The following is a 22,711-nucleotide window of genomic DNA, read 5'->3' as shown; positions in this document are numbered from 1 at the left end:
CTACATTCTGTCCATCAACTGTGTTTTTTGCAATTGTCACCCCGAGTGGGCTGGGTATGCTCAGACGTGAGTCCCAGGCTCTCCACACCACTGGAGTCAAGCTATCCAGGCTGATGAAGGCTGATAGCCAGAAACCGGTCCTTGGATGCTTGATTCCGGTCTGGGAAAGACATGGCTTGGTAGTTCGGACTGGACTGTTCCCATGTGGCACAGGGTCAGAGCTGATTTGCATATAGCCAGTGTCTAACCCAGGGTGGTGTGGAGTGCAAAAAAATGCTGGATTTAGGCCCAGATCCTTGTACTGGGGTGAATGTATGACATTGTTCTACATTCTGTCCATCAACTGTGTTTTTTGCAATTGTCACCCCGAGTGGGCTGGGTATGCTCAGACGTGAGTCCCAGGCTCTCCACACCACTGGAGTCAAGCTATCCAGGCTGATGAAGGCTGATAGCCAGAAACCGGTCCTTGGATGCTTGATTCCGGTCTGGGAAAGACATGGCTTGGTAGTTCGGACTGGACTGTTCCCATGTGGCACAGGGTCAGAGCTGATTTGCATATAGCCAGTGTCTAACCCAGGGTGGTGTGGAGTGCAAAAAAATGCTGGATTTAGGCCCAGATCCTTGTACTGGGGTGAATGTATGACATTGTTCTACATTCTGTCCATCAACTGTGTTTTTTGCAATTGTCACCCCGAGTGGGCTGGGTATGCTCAGACGTGAGTCCCAGGCTCTCCACACCACTGGAGTCAAGCTATCCAGGCTGATGAAGGCTGATAGCCAGAAACCGGTCCTTGGATGCTTGATTCCGGTCTGGGAAAGACATGGCTTGGTAGTTCGGACTGGACTGTTCCCATGTGGCACAGGGTCAGAGCTGATTTGCATATAGCCAGTGTCTAACCCAGGGTGGTGTGGAGTGCAAAAAAATGCTGGATTTAGGCCCAGATCCTTGTACTGGGGTGAATGTATGACATTGTTCTACATTCTGTCCATCAACTGTGTTTTTTGCAATTGTCACCCCGAGTGGGCTGGGTATGCTCAGACGTGAGTCCCAGGCTCTCCACACCACTGGAGTCAAGCTATCCAGGCTGATGAAGGCTGATAGCCAGAAACCGGTCCTTGGATGCTTGACTGCAGTGCTCAGCAACGGAGGGCAGGTAGGCACTACAGCTGCTCAGAAGATGATCTCGGTCGCACTATGCGGATTGTGCGATATTGATATTGAGGACACCAGGTTGACTGGTGATGGTGGCGTTGGTCGGAGCAATTGCAGCTGGAGGAAGCAACAGGGTATTGTTTAACGGCGCCAGAGAGAGCCCTGTATCTCTCCCTGTCCGGAGGAACTGGATTTCGCCAGCCAGTTATCTCATTTTCTGTAGTTTCAGTAAATTGTTTTAGTTAGGGTGGGGCTGCACTGGTTTCTGGCTGGCATGGGCATAGCTGATAAATTTCCAGTTTGCTCATGTGTGACATTTATAGGCTTTCAGGGTATTTATGAGTAGCACTTCACTGTGTTATGCTTGACACTTTGTGATGACTTAAAGACATCTCTTAATAGCTTTTTTCTTTTAAGTTTCATGTTTTCATAAATTCTTGTAACCAGCCCTTTTCATAACCAATAGACTGCAGTGCAAAGTGAGAATGCTTTTGACAATAGCTTTCAGCAATATTCCTTCTCCTTTATAGGCCCAAAACGTGTTAACATTCTTAATGGCTGCAGATGTAGTTACCAATTTAAACCAGTGCCATTCATTAAGACCAAGAATATAACTCAATTCGGATGATAATGTCATTAGAGGTAGATATTTGGCAATGGGCTAAAAATATACCTCAAAACAAACAAACAGTGCTGCTCTATGGGACATGATTATTTTTCACTGACCTTTTCATTATTGCGGTCCCCTGGTGGCAGCTGTTCCCAGAGCTGCAGCAGGGCAATCTTTTGCTGCTAACGATGTAGTACAGAGGGTGGGCAAAGTTTAACTTTTATCCATTAACGAAATCTGTAAGCGGTATGTACATGGGGCCTCTCGACCCCTTGGTTATGAACAGTATGATAGGAGGACCGCCAGCAGCATCGTTTTATTTTTCATTTGCCGGCTCTGAGCCAGCACTGAAGGGAAGAGCAGGGCCAGGGCCGAGCCTGGGAGGGGGAAGCAGGAGTGCTATGTGCACTTCTAAGTGCGCATGTGTTTTGGCCAGCCGTCTCAAGCTGTATTGAACAGCTGGGCTGGAGAAACAGCACAGACTCCCTGTCCTGAGCAGAGCATCTTTTCAGCCCGCTCAGGCAAATCCCCGCGCTGCTCTCATAGCAGCAGGGCCGGCCTTAGGCATGTGCAAGCTGTGCACCTGCACAGGGCCACCAAACCCCCGGGGCCACCACGCCAATATATATCCTTAATATAATAATCCTCTGAGGATGGATACATATTTGCATGGCGGCCCCTGGCAGGGATTTGGTGGCCTCGGCTCTGTTCCACTTCCAAACACCCTGACCCCCCCCTCTTTACTGGCCTCCACGCTCCGCTCTGCCCCGCCCCGCCCGGACACCCTCTTCCGGGGGCCCCTACCTACGCTCCCTGCCCAGGGCCACCATGAGCCTAGAGCCGCCCCCCGAGAGCAGCACGGAGTTTGCGCAGGGAGTCTGATGCTCCCCCAGTGCCTGCTGGGACAATGAAAACCAAGGCGCGACACGGGAGGTCGGCAGCTCCAGGTCAGTGTTTTTTTTTTTTTTTTTTTGAAGATTAACCCGCGCACTCCCTTGTGCCCCCTCCACCAGCCCCATCACCTCTTCATTGTGTCGGCTGCCATTGGTTAGAGACAGTCATTATGTTCCAAGAGCATGAGAGCCATGTTAAAGATAAGCTCTCGCCTGATTTCCCTGTGGTGCCCGCCACATCAAAAACATCCAGGTTCTTGCACCATGGCGTGCCCACTTCGCTACCCAGGGGCTGCAAGGCACTCCAGCTGCAACTTTTATAAGCGGACAAGAGTAGGTCCAGGTCCTGGTCAGCTGGAAACCAGCTACCACTTAGTTGGGCCAGGTGAACTCTTGCACCCCGGCCTCGATAAGCAACAAAACGCCCGTTCAGACTACATGATAGCTCCGACGGGCTTGTCTGGAGATGTGCGAAGACTGAGGATTCACAAGGTTGAATGGCAATGTGACTAAGTCCAAGTGAGCTGCTGTTGGGTGGACTAGGAACTGGAAAATTGGAAGCATAACTATTACAAAAATATCTATCACCAGTGCAGGCGCCAGACAGATAAATGCCGTCATGTATCTGCTTGTGTTACTTCGGCTATGTACAACTCAAATTGCAAAAAACACAGTTGATGGACAGAATGTAGAACAATGTCATACATTCACCCCAGTACAAGGATCTGGGCCTAAATCCAGCACCACCCTGGGTTAGACACTGGCTATATGCAAATCAGCTCTGACCCTGTGCCTCATGGGAACAGTCCAGTCCGAACTACCAAGCCATGTCTTTCCCAGACCGGAATCAAGCATCCAAGGACCGGTTTCTGGCTATCAGCCTTCATCAGCCTGGATAGCTTGACTCCAGTGGTGTGGAGAGCCTGGGACTCACGTCTGAGCATCCCCAGCACACTCAGGGTGAAAATTGCAAAAAACACAGTTGATGGACAGAATGTAGAACAATGTCATACATTCACCCCAGTACAAGGATCTGGGCCTAAATCCATCGTTTTTTTGCACTCCACACCACCCTGGGTTAGACACTGGCTATATGCAAATCAGCTCTGACCCTGTGCCTCATGGGAACAGTCCAGTCCGAACTACCAAGCCATGTCTTTCCCAGACCGGAATCAAGCATCCAAGGACCGGTTTCTGGCTATCAGCCTTCATCAGCCTGGATAGCTTGACTCCAGTGGTGTGGAGAGCCTGGGACTCACGTCTGAGCATCCCCAGCACACTCAGGGTGAAAATTGCAAAAAACACAGTTGATGGACAGAATGTAGAACAATGTCATACATTCACCCCAGTACAAGGATCTGGGCCTAAATCCATCGTTTTTTTGCACTCCACACCACCCTGGGTTAGACACTGGCTATATGCAAATCAGCTCTGACCCTGTGCCTCATGGGAACAGTCCAGTCCGAACTACCAAGCCATGTCTTTCCCAGACCGGAATCAAGCATCCAAGGACCGGTTTCTGGCTATCAGCCTTCATCAGCCTGGATAGCTTGACTCCAGTGGTGTGGAGAGCCTGGGACTCACGTCTGAGCATCCCCAGCACACTCAGGGTGAAAATTGCAAAAAACACAGTTGATGGACAGAATGTAGAACAATGTCATACATTCACCCCAGTACAAGGATCTGGGCCTAAATCCATCGTTTTTTTGCACTCCACTTGTTCTACATTCTGTCCATCAACTGTGTTTTTTGCAATTGTCACCCCGAGTGGGCTGGGTATGCTCAGACGTGAGTCCCAGGCTCTCCACACCACTGGAGTCAAGCTATCCAGGCTGATGAAGGCTGATAGCCAGAAACCGGTCCTTGGATGCTTGATTCCGGTCTGGGAAAGACATGGCTTGGTAGTTCGGACTGGACTGTTCCCATGTGGCACAGGGTCAGAGCTGATTTGCATATAGCCAGTGTCTAACCCAGGGTGGTGTGGAGTGCAAAAAAATGCTGGATTTAGGCCCAGATCCTTGTACTGGGGTGAATGTATGACATTGTTCTACATTCTGTCCATCAACTGTGTTTTTTGCAATTGTCACCCCGAGTGGGCTGGGTATGCTCAGACGTGAGTCCCAGGCTCTCCACACCACTGGAGTCAAGCTATCCAGGCTGATGAAGGCTGATAGCCAGAAACCGGTCCTTGGATGCTTGTTTCCGGTCTGGGAAAGACATGGCTTGGTAGTTCGGACTGGACTGTTCCCATGTGGCACAGGGTCAGAGCTGATTTGCATATAGCCAGTGTCTAACCCAGGGTGGTGTGGAGTGCAAAAAAATGCTGGATTTAGGCCCAGATCCTTGTACTGGGGTGAATGTATGACATTGTTCTACATTCTGTCCATCAACTGTGTTTTTTGCAATTGTCACCCCGAGTGGGCTGGGTATGCTCAGACGTGAGTCCCAGGCTCTCCACACCACTGGAGTCAAGCTATCCAGGCTGATGAAGGCTGATAGCCAGAAACCGGTCCTTGGATGCTTGATTCCGGTCTGGGAAAGACATGGCTTGGTAGTTCGGACTGGACTGTTCCCATGTGGCACAGGGTCAGAGCTGATTTGCATATAGCCAGTGTCTAACCCAGGGTGGTGTGGAGTGCAAAAAAATGCTGGATTTAGGCCCAGATCCTTGTACTGGGGTGAATGTATGACATTGTTCTACATTCTGTCCATCAACTGTGTTTTTTGCAATTGTCACCCCGAGTGGGCTGGGTATGCTCAGTCGTGAGTCCCAGGCTCTCCACACCACTGGAGTCAAGCTATCCAGGCTGATGAAGGCTGATAGCCAGAAACCGGTCCTTGGATGCTTGATTCCGGTCTGGGAAAGACATGGCTTGGTAGTTCGGACTGGACTGTTCCCATGTGGCACAGGGTCAGAGCTGATTTGCATATAGCCAGTGTCTAACCCAGGGTGGTGTGGAGTGCAAATAAAATGCTGGATTTAGGCCCAGATCCTTGTACTGGGGTGAATGTATGACATTGTTCTACATTCTGTCCATCAACTGTGTTTTTTGCAATTGTCACCCCGAGTGGGCTGGGTATGCTCAGACGTGAGTCCCAGGCTCTCCACACCACTGGAGTCAAGCTATCCAGGCTGATGAAGGCTGATAGCCAGAAACCGGTCCTTGGATGCTTGATTCCGGTCTGGGAAAGACATGGCTTGGTAGTTCGGACTGGACTGTTCCCATGTGGCACAGGGTCAGAGCTGATTTGCATATAGCCAGTGTCTAACCCAGGGTGGTGTGGAGTGCAAAAAAATGCTGGATTTAGGCCCAGATCCTTGTACTGGGGTGAATGTATGACATTGTTCTACATTCTGTCCATCAACTGTGTTTTTTGCAATTGTCACCCCGAGTGGGCTGGGTATGCTCAGACGTGAGTCCCAGGCTCTCCACACCACTGGAGTCAAGCTATCCAGGCTGATGAAGGCTGATAGCCAGAAACCGGTCCTTGGATGCTTGATTCCGGTCTGGGAAAGACATGGCTTGGTAGTTCGGACTGGACTGTTCCCATGTGGCACAGGGTCAGAGCTGATTTGCATATAGCCAGTGTCTAACCCAGGGTGGTGTGGAGTGCAAAAAAATGCTGGATTTAGGCCCAGATCCTTGTACTGGGGTGAATGTATGACATTGTTCTACATTCTGTCCATCAACTGTGTTTTTTGCAATTGTCACCCCGAGTGGGCTGGGTATGCTCAGACGTGAGTCCCAGGCTCTCCACACCACTGGAGTCAAGCTATCCAGGCTGATGAAGGCTGATAGCCAGAAACCGGTCCTTGGATGCTTGATTCCGGTCTGGGAAAGACATGGCTTGGTAGTTCGGACTGGACTGTTCCCATGTGGCACAGGGTCAGAGCTGATTTGCATATAGCCAGTGTCTAACCCAGGGTGGTGTGGAGTGCAAAAAAATGCTGGATTTAGGCCCAGATCCTTGTACTGGGGTGAATGTATGACATTGTTCTACATTCTGTCCATCAACTGTGTTTTTTGCAATTGTCACCCCGAGTGGGCTGGGTATGCTCAGACGTGAGTCCCAGGCTCTCCACACCACTGGAGTCAAGCTATCCAGGCTGATGAAGGCTGATAGCCAGAAACCGGTCCTTGGATGCTTGATTCCGGTCTGGGAAAGACATGGCTTGGTAGTTCCGACTGGACTGTTCCCATGTGGCACAGGGTCAGAGCTGATTTGCATATAGCCAGTGTCTAACCCAGGGTGGTGTGGAGTGCAAAAAAATGCTGGATTTAGGCCCAGATCCTTGTACTGGGGTGAATGTATGACATTGTTCTACATTCTGTCCATCAACTGTGTTTTTTGCAATGTACAACTCAAAGGCATCGACTTCGTGGACCCCTGGTAACAGCCTGTGGTACTGTACATTTAAATACTAGGAGCAGAATCTGCCTCTAGTAACAGCCTTCGGTACTGTAGTCTTGCACAGTCAGCACTGATGCCAGACTTCAGGGACTTTGAAATACAGCCCTGAAGTACAGCCTTTTACCCTCAGCAAAGGCGACTGACTTGAGGTTCTAGTGGTCGGTACTGCTGTATCTGTTTACGCCTAGCGTTGCTGGAATGCCCTGAGGACTTGTAGTAGCTGGTAGCGCAGCAGCGTTTTACATATTGTGCATGGAGGCAGGCTTAATGCAGCGCTGAGGCTGGAAATGTATGTCCTTGGCACCTTTATAGTACTCCAAAACAGATTGTGTCCAAATCTGTAAATGACTGGACTGACAGTACAGCTAATGCAGCTGAAAGAATGCAGTGGTTATCTGGATGGATAATAATACTTTGTTAATGTTAATAAAAAGGCAAAAAAAAAAGGCTGGAGCAGTCCACGATTTTTATAGTGCCCTGTATATGGCTGCACCCACGCTAGGCTCAGATCAGACTCAGTATTTGGACTCAGCGGTACTCCCTCAGGTCTTCACAGCTGCCAATGATTAACTGGGTCGTCCCATAACACAAGAAGAGGTCCAGGCGGTAACAGATGGCCTTAAGCTACATAAAGCCCCAGGACCTGATGAGTTCACTGCGCAGTTCTAACGAAATTTTGCCACTGAACTAACCCCCCGACTCACTGATCTTTTTAATGATAATGCCGCGAATCAATCGTTATCCCCTTCCATGGGGGAGGCTCTGAACACTATAATCCCAAAGGCAGGGAAGGGTCCCCCAGGAGTGTGCCTCATACAGACCTATATGCCCCTGGTAAATGTAGATGCCAAACTATACTCGAAAGTCCTAGCTAATAGATTAGAAGAGGTCTTACCCAATCTCATTCACCTGGACCAATTGGGTTTCACCAAGGGGCACCAGACCCATGACAATCTCAGTAGGGTGATTCACCTTATAGACAACGTCCAGAAGAAACATATACCCGCAGCCCTGCTTTCCCTAGATGCAGAGAAGGCCTTCAACTGTGCTGATTGGTCCTTCTTGCTACATACTCTGCACCGCTTTGGGTTTTGTGAGGTCTTCCTGGGGATGGTGAAAGCTAATTACAGATCCCCAAAGTCTAGGGTATTGGTAAACGGGGTTGCCTCTGACGAGTATCGAAACGTTTGCAGCGAGGATAAGATCCAATGCCGAGATTAGTGGCATCAGGTTTGGATCTGACGAACATAACATTTCACAGTTTGCAGATGATATTCTCTTGCCGGTTATTAATCCCGCCGATTCTCTAGCAGCGATACAGCTTGAATTGGCGCAGTTTGAAAAAGTATCAGGGTTCAAGGTCAACCTCTCCAAATCCTTCCTATTAAATTCGACATTGCCCCCAGATATGCAGAGAAACATTGAGAGATCATCCCCCTTCAGATGTACACATATGGCAATCACGTATCTAGGCATCTATATCACCCCCAAATTGGGTGATCTGTACAGGGCTAACTTTTCCCCCCTGCTGCGACAACTCAAAGCCGATCTTAAGAGATGGAGCTCAGCATATATATAATGGATAGGACGAATCAATGCTAGAAAAATGAATGTCCTCCACAGTCTTCTCTAACTCTTTCAGCGACTCCCTATCATGCTTGAGAAAGACCTATTTAAAGAGCAACATCCTATAATTACAAAATTCATTTGGCAAGACCAGAGGGCACGTCTCCCTCAGCGTCTTCTGATGGGACCGCAATCGGAACGGGGGCTGGCTCTTCCAGATTTCCTTCTGCATTATAGAGATGCCCAACTTCGGGTCCTGGGCGAATGGTCACTTGAGGCTTCAGAGAAACTGTGGCTCCACATGGATAGACAGGTGGCGGGTAGAACTATTTGAGAATTGCCTTGGAAGCGGAGTCTGACAGATTAACCAACAATTATTTAAGTATCCCCACAGCAACCACCTTCAAGATATGGGATAGTGTGACTAAAGCCCTTCCTCTGACCACTTTCTGTCCCCTTACACACCTGTCCATTTCAACTCTGCTTTCCCCCCTGTGCTTGAAGACGGGCCCTTTGATAAACGGAGAGAGGGAGGATGTCTTATGATCTCGGACCTCTTCCTCAAGGGAGAGATACAGACATTTGCTGACTGTGTAGCCAGGTCTCAGCTCTCATCTACTGAAGAGTATAATTGTGTCCAGTTAAAGCACTGGGTTCAGCATCTGCAGTTGCGACAGGCGGCCACCAGAGAACTGCTCCCTACAGAAGATTTGTTCAATCCGGCATTACAGCTAAGGGCTGCATCGCCTTTTTATACGCCCTCATCAGAGGGCCTTAGCCCTCATCAGACTCCTCGTCACAGGAGATTTTGGGAGGGTATCCTACAGGTGCCACCTACGGAGAAGCCATGGGAATCCCTCTATAGAGATATTACCAAGCACAATCGCTCTACGTTCTTGATGGAAGCCCATTACAAAACTATGTATGATTTCTGCTCCTAAGCACACGTTTTTTTCAGTACAACAAGGCTTCCCTGCTAGTAATACACGTATATCCAAGTAGATTGATACAATAAACAATATTCCTTATAGATTTTCTTTTTTCACGTTTTATTCAGATCTTTTTCAGCAACAGCCAGCAACAGCCAACGCGTTTCGTCGCAACAGGCTGTGATCCCGCGACTTTCTCAAGGCCATGAAATCCTGAAAGTAGTTCTGTAAGTGCGGTGATACTTCTTACCCACACAGGGGTTCTGATGAATGTCGAGGTCGCTAGTTTTGCAAAATCCTTCGAAATTTCAATCAAGATATCCACCAATTGATTCCTTGTTCTTCAAATGCCAAGCAGAGTGCTGCTAATATATCGAGAATCCCAGAATATCCCTTGTACGGTAATCTATAAGGAATATTGTTTATTGTATCAATCTGCTTGGATATACGTGTATTACTAGCAGGGAAACCTTGTTGTACTGAAAAAACGTGTGCTTAGGAGCAGAAATTGTGTTTTAAGAGTTATTCTCTTGCCCCGTGGAGTTTAGTGGTTCTCCACACCTTACAGCACCGTTAACCTAACTTGCAAACAGTTATTGATTTAGTGCAAAGCTAACCAATAGGCGCCAAAATCCCTATACGCATAACCACCTCTCCAAAAAACTACAAAACTATGTATGATTGGTATCTCCACCCACAAAAATTAAACACTATCTTTCCCAATACTTCTGACCAATGCTGGCGGGGATGCTGGCTGTTGGGAGACTTCCGACATATTTGGTGGGACTGTCCTTCTATCCAACCCTTTTGGAAAGAAATCCTATCCCAAATTAAACAAATTCTGGGCTACCCGATTGCTGATTTTCTAGAACATGTGCTCCGAGGTATCGGAGATCCTAGCCTCAAATTCCAAACCCAGGGGCTTCGCTCCATTATGTGGCTGTGTTTGGGGGCCGCAAAACTGGCCATAGCTGCAGCTTGGGAAAAAACGGAGGCCCCCTCACTTACTCAATGGCATGCCGTCTGTGGCGCGCACTGGCCCTTGAACGGATGACAGATGTTATCGAGGATTCACGGAAAAGTTTTGATTACATTTGGAGCCCTTTGGTGAGCTATCTGTCGGAAGGGCTGCAATTGTTTGCCTGTGGACCTCGGCTGCAAGCCCTCCACTTTTCTTGATATAACTGATGGAGGCCCCCTTCAGGGATTGTGAATACAACCCCCCCTGGGCCTTCTCACGCAGGTCGTGGGAGGTAAATATCCCAACCCCGCTCCTCCAGATGGTGACGACGCAACTATGGCAAATACTGGGTTTTATTTTTTATTTTCATGTTTATGTATCTTCTCTAATAAGAATGGGGGCTAGGTCCTTTTCTTGGGGGGATGTTTTTCTCTCCTCGTAATTGGAGGTAGGGATAAGAGGCTACAGTGGGAAACAGAAATAATATGTGAAGAGAAAAAAGGTGGGGGCATTGCCCTTATTCTTAAGTCCAGTTTTAAGTCTTCCATTAAAACTAATTTGAACATTAAGGACTGTGAATCATTTAATTTTAGAATTGAATTGAATGGTCAACAACACTCTGTTAGCGGGATTTTACTTTATCGACCGCCCAAACCCAAGGCCGCTTTTCTAGACAACCTAGGCATCTTGTTAGCTCACAAAGCGGAGCACCCGAGTTTTACAGTGCTAGGGGATTTTAACTTCCATCTGGAAACAATTGCTGTCACTGAGACATAAGCACTCTTAGACCATATAGACAGCGCAGAATTGCGCCAACTGGTTAAAGGATCAACTCATAAAGCTGGGCACTGTTTAGATGGTATCTTTTCAGATAATCCTTCTCTAAATTGTCTGTGGTCTGGTCAGACCACAAAGCAGTCCTATTTGACATTTCATTGCCGCTCAAAAATTACTTCAAATGATAACTTGCAGAAGCGTTTTCAAATGGCGGAGGTGAATTCCTTAGGTTTCGACAGTTGCGTACGGTCATCTGAAAGAAGGGACTGTGATCCCCACTAGAGGATAGGCTCCTCTTAGATCCCATGACCAAAAGAGCGGGGTTACTAACTTACAAAAAACGAATAAACAAGTCTCTGGATTGCCTGGGTTCCCTGCGGGAGGGAGGCCTGGGAGTTGGATGTGGGACATCTGGAGGATGATGATTGGGCGGAGGCCCTCCAGAGCCTCAGAGGAATAGCCATCAGAGTGCGCTTCAGGCTGGTCCAGCTCCGTATTCTCCACAGGTCCTACACTTCTAGAATGGTGCAGATCCGTATCCAAGGTAGTGGTTCCGAGTTATGCGTCAGGGGTTGCGGTGAGAGGGGGTCAGAAGTATTGGAGGGGCCTGAACCGCATAATGGAGGCCGTAGTGGGCAAGCAGGTCCCGCTGGAGCCCAGATGGCACATCTTGGGAGTCACGGTAGAGATCACATGGCCACAGTGGGCCAAGCTTTGGCTAGCGTTAGCGGGGAGGGGGGAGGAGGGTAGTTTGCTAAGAGAAACACTGCACATGCTTGGGGGGCAACGGAGCCACCGACAGTAGCAGCATGGCTGTGTGATATGGACTGTTGTCATAACGCAGAGCAGGTGGTCTATCAAAGTTGTGGGTGCCCTTGCAAGTGGGAGAAAATATGGGGGCATTGACATTGTATAGAGGTTTGTGATCGGATCCATGGGGTGGGTTGTATATACTGACCTGGGAATGTGAATTGTAGTTAATCCGGTGGTGTGCAGATCTGTATACAGTGGACTTGCGCGCTGCGGGCTACAGTGTTTGTTACCTTTCATGTCTGTCACATATGTTGTATCTACATATTGGGTACTGCTTGTGTCTGAAGTTTGTTATTTGATTTAATAAAAATAATTTAAAAAAACATTACTTCAAAACTCCTTGCGAACCCTATGTCAGTCGCCCTTGGAAGAAAGTTGTGGCTAAAACCCTTAACCCTACACTGTCAGAAACCTTACCTGACCTGTCCTTTGACCCCGACCATGCCACAGCTCAATATCACGCATGGCTTGACTCGGCCATGATACAACTAGCGCCCCCCAAACAATGTCTCCTATTCAGGTTACCATCAGAACCCTGGTTCAATGAGACATTGAAAACCCACAAACATCTCTGTCGCAAATCAGAGAGGAAGTGGAGGACTTGGAAAATAATACAGTCTAGAATGTAATACAAGACCTCCCTCCAAAACTATAAGAAACTCATTCTCAGGGAAAAGGCCGCGTACTTTGCTGAGGAAATCACAGTGGCTAATAACTGCCCAAAAGCGCTGTTCCCCACTGTAAAAAGACTTGCAACGTTGCCGAATGCGCCAGGCATCAATATCAGTCAAGAATTCTGCAACTCACTAGTAGATTCCATTCCACATAAAGTTAAGTCTGTCTTCGACTTGTTTGCACAACGGGACAATCAGTTGGCCCAGACATCGGCCCAGCTTAATAAAATGCAAGCAAGCCATCAGGACTTAACACAAGATTCCTTTGAATCAGTCACCCCAACTCTTTACTCCTTCTTTACGTTAACTCATCGCTAAATCATTGCGACGACCAAATTGGGCTCTCCATTAGACCAATTCCCTCCTAAAATCATCCATATATCACCTGAAAGTATCGCCATCCGACTAACAGCAATTTTTAATTCAATGTTCTTAACTGGTAAATTTCCCACAGAATGGAAGAAAGCCTCTGTCTTTCCTCTATTAAAGAAACTGAACCTGGCTGTCAAGCAGACCCTTAACTTCAGTCCGATATCTAGAGTCCCGTTCCCTGCAAAAGTGTTTGAAAAGGCGATGAACACTGAACTTTCGGTTTTTATCAACACCATTCTTGATTCCTCCCAGTTCGGCTTTCGTGCTCAGCATAATACCGAGTTGACACTTTTCACTAACACGGAGGAACTCAGGCTGATACTAGATGGTGAGGGGAACGCAGCTCTGATCCATCTGGACCTGTCAGTAGCCTTTGATACGGTTAATCATGGGCTGCTGCGGGAGCGATTGACTTCCATTGAGATCAGGGAAAAAGCGCCGTCCCTGTTGGGCTCCTTCCTGTTGGAACGATCCCAGGAGGTGGCCCTGGATAACATTGTATCTGCTCCCTTTACGCTGCCGTGTGGAGTCCCGCAGGGCTCGTCTCTGCGCCCAAACCTTTTTAATCTTTATGTCACCCCTCTGGCTAGACTAGTAAAAAGCTATGGATTTACCCTGGTGTCATATGCAGACGACACTCAGATCATCGGCCCGGTAAGCAGCTCAGTCAGACAGCCACTAGGTTCCATGATTGTATATGCCACATCGGCAACTGGATGTCAGATAACTGCCTGAAGTTAAACTCAGTTAAGACTGAGGTTTTGTTGCTGGGGAACAATCCACCATTTTGGACAGACAGCTGGTGGCCAGTCCAACTTGGCGCCCTGCCCAATCCAGTGCCTAAAGTAACAAATCTTGGAGTAATTTTTGACACCAAGTTGTTATTTGAGGCACAAATCAATTCGACCATCTCAGCATGCTATTTCATCTTGAAAATGCTGAGGAAAATTCCGGCAATACTCATAGACTTAAGGAAGACGGGGTAACGGTGCTGATAGCTTCAAGACTGGACTACTGTAATGTCCTCTTTTCCAGCGCCCCAAAGCGTAGCATTAATAAACTACAGATGGTACAGAATGAGGCAGCTAGAGTATTGCTGGGCATCTCCAAATTTGATACAGTCCCCTCGTCCTTGGCCTGACTCCACTGGCTACCTGTAGCTAAGAGGATTCAATTTAAATCTCTGTGCATTGCATTTAAATCCCTCAATAATAGGGGGCCAACCCAACTGGCAACATTTTTAAAACCCTATACACCAGCCAGAGCCCTCAGATCCACCAACCTGGGAAATCTACTTGTTCCTAGAGTCAGCAGTGCCAGATGGCCCGGCAAGAGCTTTACAGCTACAACGACCAGCCTATGGAACTGTTATATCTTATGGTTATTTATTATTTCTGTTTATTCATCATTTTGTTTTACCATTCATGTTTCTTTAACTACACTGTATTATCAATGCATCTTTCAATTGATAGAGCTTAGCAGTTTAGAATGTTGGGCTTGTACTAGCCAGTATGAGCTGTAGCTGATTGAAGAAACACTCTGCTTGGATCTGAGTGCTGTACTTGTTTAAGAATAAATCTTATTCTTACCAATATTACCTTCTCATCTCTTCATTGGATGCAACATAAATTTGGCGACGAGGTGGTCAAGTCAGCACTCTCTGGACCCATCGCTTTTGACCTAAACAAGATCCTACCTGCAGACCTACAGTGTTTCATATTTTATGAAAATTCTACTCATCTTTAAGAAGCTCATATTCTTCATTTTGAGATAAGTGACTTTGATAAATATATACAAACTAACTAAAGCAAACAACTTTAGCAAACAACTTTAAATATTTTCTGCAGTTTTGAATTATACTTCACTGCACTTTTATTAATTAATTCGATGCAGGCTCGTAGTGTTTAATCCTCAACTTGAGCTTCCTTCCATTTATTTATGTCATCTCAAGCTCTATATTTAAAGGATTAATATTTCACTATTGGGAGCTTCGCTGCATTTATCAAATCGTTTTTGCTTTCTGAAACTGCCTTCTATTGACACATTACCGTGAAGATTTCTAACTTGGCTTCATTTAATCATTTTTATGCTCTTTCAACACTGCCAACTGTTGACACTTGGCTCTGACCTCAAAGCATAAATCAAGTGATTTACTACTTCGCATGTCATCTCTTTTGCATTTCGCCTTTTAACTTTCATTATTTTCATTTCAGTTTTAAAACTATCTCGAGTCAGCCTTTTTTATCTTTATGACATTAACTGTGATGGAAACATTAATCGGCAATTTTTGACACAGCAGAAGTCAACACGGAACATATTATTTGCTCTGCATCTTTTAAAATTACCTCGAGACAGCCTTTCATTTCTTGGTGCCATCAGATGTAACGGAGATTTCGAACGGCATTCTTTAACTCAGCAGGAATCCACACAGAACTTCCTCAAGCTTAAAACGCTGACTTTGTTTGATCTAATGACTCCTCAGTAGCTCTGTGACGTTGCACGTCTTCACGTCCTGCCTCATTTCTCTATGAGTGCGAACACCATAGACTATCTTCACTCTTCATGTCGCTGATTGCACGTTGCTGCGTGTCTTCACTACATTCTTTTTCTCCTCAAGGAATCAGCCGTTTTATTGAAAACACTTCACGAAGCATTTTCCAGAAGCTTTTTCGTCTAAATGGATTTGATGACTCAATAGTTAACCGGTATTTTTCTGTTACAATAACATACATTTTTATTCATTTTCAAGTTTTGGGCATTTTCACGCTGATATGCACAGCTTTATTAACATTGAGTTATAGACATTATTTTAACTACTAAATCGCTTTATGTATTATTAATTAACCTTATAAATTTTAATTTTCAGGTTTAGTGCATTTTCACGCTGATATGCACAGCTTTAGTGACAATTGTTTTCCGTATTATTAATTAACCTGTATTTTTAGAATAATTTCAAGCTAACTTTCAATTGCATTTCAGAACATAATGGTTATTGTTATGTTTTAGTGCCATATTTTAATATTTCACTCACTTATTTATTTTATTATGGTCCTACAAACTGCCGTTCTTCCTTCGCCTTTTCTCCCTGACCCTGGCACTCCTAAAATTAAATGGGCCCAATGGTTTAAAGCATTTAATAGTTATATTATAGCCATTGATGGAGTGAAATTCCCTCCCATTAGGAAAAATGCTATGCTATATAGCGCTTTGGGCGCAGAAGGACAAAGAATTTTTGATCATCAGCCTACAATATTGCGTCCACCTTCTGATGATTGGAATGAATATACTGAGGCAATAGCAAGATTAGAAAAACACTTTAAAGACCAACCTAGCATAATTGTTGAAAGACACAAATTCTATACTAGAAAACAAAGAGAATATGAAAGCATTAATACTTTCTTAGCAGAATTGAGAGTTCTTGCTGTATCTTGCGAGTTTGAAGGCCCTATTGAACAATATCTCAGAGACCAACTTGTGGTAAATTGTTTTAATAATGAGATTCAAAAGAAAATATTGTGCTGTAGGAATCCCTCACTTGAGAATACATTAGAGCTAGCAAGAGGCATCGAGAGATCTGTCTCTGCCTCAAAAGAACTTAGTAATAATCCAGTCAAGCCTACTATTTCTGAATCTATAAACAAAGTATCTCAACAATTCACTCAAGTTTCTCATAAAGAAAAAACTTTCAACAAAAATGAGACAAAGAAACCTGAAAAATCTTTTCAGTGTTTCAGGTGTGGTTCAAAAGTTCATCTCGCTAACTCTCCTTCTTGTCCAGCTTTAAAGAAACAATGTACTAATTGTAAGAAAATTGGACATCTTGCCTCTGCATGCAAATTCAAGTCTAAGACCATGTTTCTCGAAATGGATAACTTAAATGAGGTGGGCATTGTTAAACATAATGAATCCATTAAGAAGGTATTATTATCCATTGATATGGTTGATTCTCTTCAAGATTCTGACAGTGGTGATCCCGTATGTGATATGAAAATAGAAGTTCCTGTAGTAGTAACAGTTGACTCTGGTTCCCCTGTCACTATTCTATCTGATATATTTTTCTTTAAAGAATGGGAAAATGTTGATTTAATACCCCCCGATATTCGCACTGTAGCTTTTAACGGCCAGGAGATTGCCATGATGGGTTATTTTAATGATAGCCTTACCTTTGAAGATAGGATAATTGAATCTAAGATATATGTAGCAAATAAGGGTTATAACATTCTTGGTTGGAAAGACCAAGGGAAGATTGGCATGGTATTAAGACCTGGCACTGATAATCCCATTTCTCTTGATCGTTCAAAAAATTTGAGTTCTGTAATCGCTGATACTTTGTCATTAGATGATGTGATTGATAAACATCGTGATGTCTTCTCTGATGCTTTAGGTTCAGTCAAAGGGTTCGAGCATAAAATAATTTTGAAACCAGATGCCTTTCCTACTATTCACAAAGTTAGACATGTTCCTCTCAGTATTAGAGATAAGTTAAGAGAACATCTTGATCAATTATGCAACGATGGGGTTATTGAGCAAATTGATTCTTCACTCTGGATTTCTCCCATTGTAGTCGCTCTTAAAAAAGAATTGTGATGAACTCAGACTGTGTGTTGATCTGAGACCATTGAATAAGAATATCCACACTGATTGTTTTCCATTACCCCGCATCCAAGACATGTTGGCTCAGTTAAAGGGAACGAAAATTTTTCCACCATAGATTTAAGAGCTGCATACCACCAAATTGAATTACATGTAGACTCCAGAGACCTGACTGCATTTAATACGCCATTTGGTGCTTTCAGGTTTCTGAGGTTGCCGTTTGGCCTAGCCTCTGCGGCTTCTGTTTTTCAGAAGTTAATGTACCAATTGTTTGGAGATGTTAAAGACGTCTTGGCTTATCAGGACGATATTTTGATTTCTACTAATTCAGTACAGGAACATCTTATCAAACTAGATCAGGTTTTAGGCATATTACATAAATATGGTATGACGGTAAAGAAGCAAAAGTGTAAATTCCTACTAGATCAGGTGGAATACTTAGGTCATGTTATTTCTCAAAGAGGTATTAGTCCTAAACAGGATTTTTTAAAGGCTATTCGGGAATGTGCTAGACCTGCCAATAAAGATCAATTGAGATCTTTCTTGGGCTTGAGCGAATTCTATTCAAGGTTTGTTTAAAGTTTTGCACTGATTAGTGAACCTCTAAGATTATTGACTAGGAACAAGGTTAAATTTATGTGGAGCAATGAACAAACTTTGGCTTTTGAGAAACTTAAAAATTTGATAATTACTGCTCCAGCTCTCAAACCCTTTAATCAAAATGAGTCTTCGTATATTACGGTTGATGCCAGCAATAGTGGATTAGGTGCTGTCCTCAGTCAGATGGTTGATGGAAATTAAAACATTATTGCATTTGCATCACGTCAACTCTCTTCCTCCGAGAAGAACTATAGCACTATAGAAAAAGAGGCTCTAACTTGTGTGTGGGGTGTGAAGCATTTTTCCACCTATGTTTAGGGTAAAGAATTTACTTTGATTTCAGATCATAAGCCTCTAATTTTCATGTGGAATGATAAGGGAACAAGAAATGCTAGTCCTAGACTAGTTCGTTTATTGTCTAAACTTTATGATTTTAATTTGGTTATGAAGCACATACCAGGAGGTAAAACTTTTAAAGCAGACTTTTTATCCAGGTGTCCCTTACAGGATTCAGGATTTGATTCTGTGTTGGATGATAAAGAAGTTGTAATCAGTCTGGTTGAAAGTTTAAGCTTTATGGAGAATGTTGTTTCTCAATCTGATTGGGTGGAAGCTTCAGCAGTAGACCCTTCTCAGGAAATTCTTACACGATTCATATCTGTAGGATGGCCAAGGGAGAATCAACTTGATAAAAATTTGCTTCCTTTTTCTAAAATAAAGGATGAATTGAGTCTTGAAGACAATTTCGTTTTAAGAGGTTCTCTACTCATTCCTCCAAACTCAGTCAGAGATAAAATAATTGCACTAGCTCATAAAGGTCATGGGGGAATCACTAGCACAAAGAAGAGATTGAGGCTACACTACTGGTGGCCTGGTATGGACATTAGTGTTGAGACTTTATTAAACAATTGTGTCGAATGTTCCCATGCTGAAAAATCTCTTCGCACTTATAATTCTCCGCTATCTCCAGTTGACTTTCCAAAGAATCCTTGGGAGAAGTTAGGAATTGACTTTGTGGGTCCTGTAGGTGGTTTGAATCAAGGTTTCAGATTTATTTTGACCATTGTTGATTACCATTCCAAATGGGTGTCTTTCAAATTCATGAAGGATCCCAATACTGAAAATGTAGTAAAAATTTTTAAGAAACTGTTCAGATCAGAAGGGGTTCCTGTATATCTGGTTTCAGATAATGGCGTACAATTTGTTTCATACGCCATGAGAGATTTTTTGGGTACTCTGGATATAAAGCATTTAACTACAGCCCTTTATAGCCCACAAGGAAATGGTTTAGTAGAACGAATAAACCGTGTGATAAAAGATTCTGTCCAGTTGGCTATTTCTTCTGGTTTGTCAGTACAAGAAGTAGTGGGTGACAGAATATGGTCATACAATAATACTCCACACTCTACAACTGGAGTTACCCCTTTTGCCATGTTGAGAGGGAGAGAATCGTTTAATGAACTTTCCCCAGAATGGGTTGTGAGCAAAACTCATTTTGACAAAAGTGTACCTAATTTGGAGTTAGTTAAAATGAATGTGAAGAATGCTCAAGATAAGTCCAAGGCTAGATATGATGTTAATAAACATGTCAAAAATCAAGACTTCATGGTGGGTGACAAAGTTAGAATTAAGAGACCTTTTAAAGTTAAAGGGTCTAGATTCTATCCTGATACAATGATTGTTAAAGTTGGTAAATATTCTGTTATGGTTGAAGGTGGTAAATGGTGGAGCAACAGAAATGTTGCTAGAGTGGATAAGTCTGTAGAAGGGAACTCCAAGAAGCATTCTACTCAGTCCTTTCATTGTTCATCTAATCTTATGCCATGTTCATCTTCTAATGTAAGTGATGTATCTGTGTATAATAATTTTTTCCAATATTCTCTTGATGATGGGCATACTCATGATGTTGGGCATAAAGCTTCACATAATCTTACATCAGTTTCTGATGTGCACTCTGGAAACAATGCTGTGTCAGTCTTGGATACACAAATGACGAATGTTGCTAACTCTCCTCCAGATGAATGCAGTTCTTCTGTTAGGTCTAGCACTAGGTTGAAAGTTACACCTAAATATTTGGAGGATTATGTCACTTAACATTTTAGATATTGTAAGGTGAGGAGGTGTGTTATATCTTATGGTTATTTATTATTTCCGTTTATTCATCATTTTGTTTTACCATTCATGTTTCTTTAACTACACTGTATTATCAATGCATCTTTCAATTGATAGAGCTTAGCAGTTTAGAATGTTGGGCTTGTACTAGCCAGTATGAGCTGTAGCTGATTGAAGAAACACTCTGCTTGGATCTGAGTGCTGTACTTGTTTAAGAATAAATCTTATTCTTACCAATATTACCTTCTCATCTCTTCATTGGATGCAACATAAATTTGGCGACGAGGTGGTCAAGTCAGCACTCTCTGGACCCATCGCTTTTGACCTAAACAAGATCCTACCTGCAGACCTACAGTGTTTCATATTTTATGAAAATTCTACTCATCTTTAAGAAGCTCATATTCTTCATTTTGAGATAAGGGACTTTGATAAATATATACGAACTAACTAAAGCAAACAACTTTAGCAAACAACTTTAAATATTTTCTGCAGTTTTGAATTATACTTCACTGCACTTTTATTAATTAATTCGATGCAGGCTCGTAGTGTTTAATCCTCAACTTGAGCTTCCTTCCATTTATTTATGTCATCTCAAGCTCTATATTTAAAGGATTAATATTTCACTATTGGGAGCTTCGCTGCATTTATCAAATCGTTTTTGCTTTCTGAAACTGCCTTCTATTGACACATTACCGTGAAGATTTCTAACTTGGCTTCATTTAATCATTTTTATGCTCTTTCAACACTGCCAACTGTTGACACTTGGCTCTGTCCTCAAAGCATAAATCAAGTGATTTACTACTTCGCATGTCATCTCTTTTGCATTTCGCCTTTTAACTTTCATTATTTTCATTTCAGTTTTAAAACTATCTCGAGTCAGCCTTTTTTATCTTTATGACATTAACTGTGATGGAAACATTAATCGGCAATTTTTGACACAGCAGAAGTCAACACGGAACATATTATTTGCTCTGCATCTTTTAAAATTACCTCGAGACAGCCTTTCATTTCTTGGTGACATCAGATGTAACGGAGATTTCGAACGGCATTCTTTAACGCAGCAGGAATCCACACAGAACTTCCTCAAGCTTAAAACGCTGACTTTGTGTGATCTAATGACTCCTCCGTAGCTCTGTGACGTTGCTTGGATCTGAGTGCTGTACTTGTTTAAGAATAAATCTTATTCTTACCAATATTACCTTCTCATCTCTTCATTGGATGCAACAGGAACTCTCTACCCATCAAGCTGAAAAAAGAGCCCAGTCTATTCAAATGTAGGAAAGGCCTTCAAACGTGGTTGTTCTCAGCTTAACTGTACCTCAGTGTCTGCCCTGAGTAACATATACCAAAGGCAGCGCCTAGACACCTCAGGGTATTTGTCGCGCTTTATAAATCACTCATAATCATTATCATCATCTTATGTAATATGCTGTATGAGTCTATTGCCTGGATAAGGCTTCCCATTCTTGATCGAATTCCTCAGGGGAAGCTTGGAACTTATGAACAAACTGTACACTTTCTTTAGCTATCAAATGCTCTTGCTATGTACCTGTGGGACGATTTAAACGCAGTTGTGTTTTCAATGTTTGTATCTTTGAAGAAATTCAATAAAAAGATTTTGAGAAAAAAATGGCAAAAAAATGTAACTTGGTGGCTACCTGAATCGCTGCTGTACTCCGGCAATCATGGAAGTAAAAAGGTTTGCGCAACTTCTCCGGAGACAGAATGATGCAAGGCTGCATTGCAAATCCAGGATCGATGGCAGAGCTAAATGAGGAGCTGCAAAACAAACACATAAAATAATTATAAGGTAGGAATAATCTAAACCACAGTGATGACAAAATATACATTAAAAGGTGTGGGTCAATAATGTTGATCATGTTCTCATCTACATCCTCAGTAGTAAATGTAGCATAATTCAAAAACCTAAGCATGCTAGACAAATTATACAGAAAACATTTGTGAAGGGTGTAAGGAATGTGTGGACCATTGGTTGATTTTCTGAACTGATGAAAGAATGAATTATATCCTCAACTTGGAGTGTTACTTACTGGGATGGCCCTTGTACTAGCAATGCTTGGGGTTAAGGACCCATATAGAAGGGTGAAACACTAAGAATGCTGGAGGAAAACACGCAAGTTAATCAGCCTCAGTAATGGTGCAGTTTACTGGTAAGAACCCTTGTACACGTATGCCAACCCACAACGACAGCCATGGAGAAGGACGAACAACGTCCTAGGAAGCC

At 43.8% G+C, this 22,711-nt stretch overlaps 1 protein-coding gene across 2 annotated transcripts in view; it reads right to left on the bottom strand.

Moving 5' to 3' along the window:
• Positions 1–22,711, bottom strand: part of PPP1R26 (protein phosphatase 1 regulatory subunit 26) — a 120,889-nt gene that overhangs the window by 7,054 nt on the left and 91,124 nt on the right. For both annotated transcript variants that reach the window (XM_078641927.1, XM_078641928.1), the window contains one exon: positions 22,125–22,245. In XM_078641927.1, coding sequence (XP_078498053.1) covers positions 22,125–22,245 — 121 coding nt within the window. The remainder of the gene's footprint in view (positions 1–22,124; positions 22,246–22,711) is intronic.

The sequence above is a fragment of the Lissotriton helveticus genome, chromosome 5_1, assembly GCF_964261635.1.
Source record: "Lissotriton helveticus chromosome 5_1, aLisHel1.1, whole genome shotgun sequence".
Lineage (NCBI taxonomy): Eukaryota > Metazoa > Chordata > Amphibia > Caudata > Salamandridae > Lissotriton > Lissotriton helveticus.
Note: the sequence above shows the minus strand (reverse complement) of the source record. Positions and strands in the feature narration are given on the sequence as shown.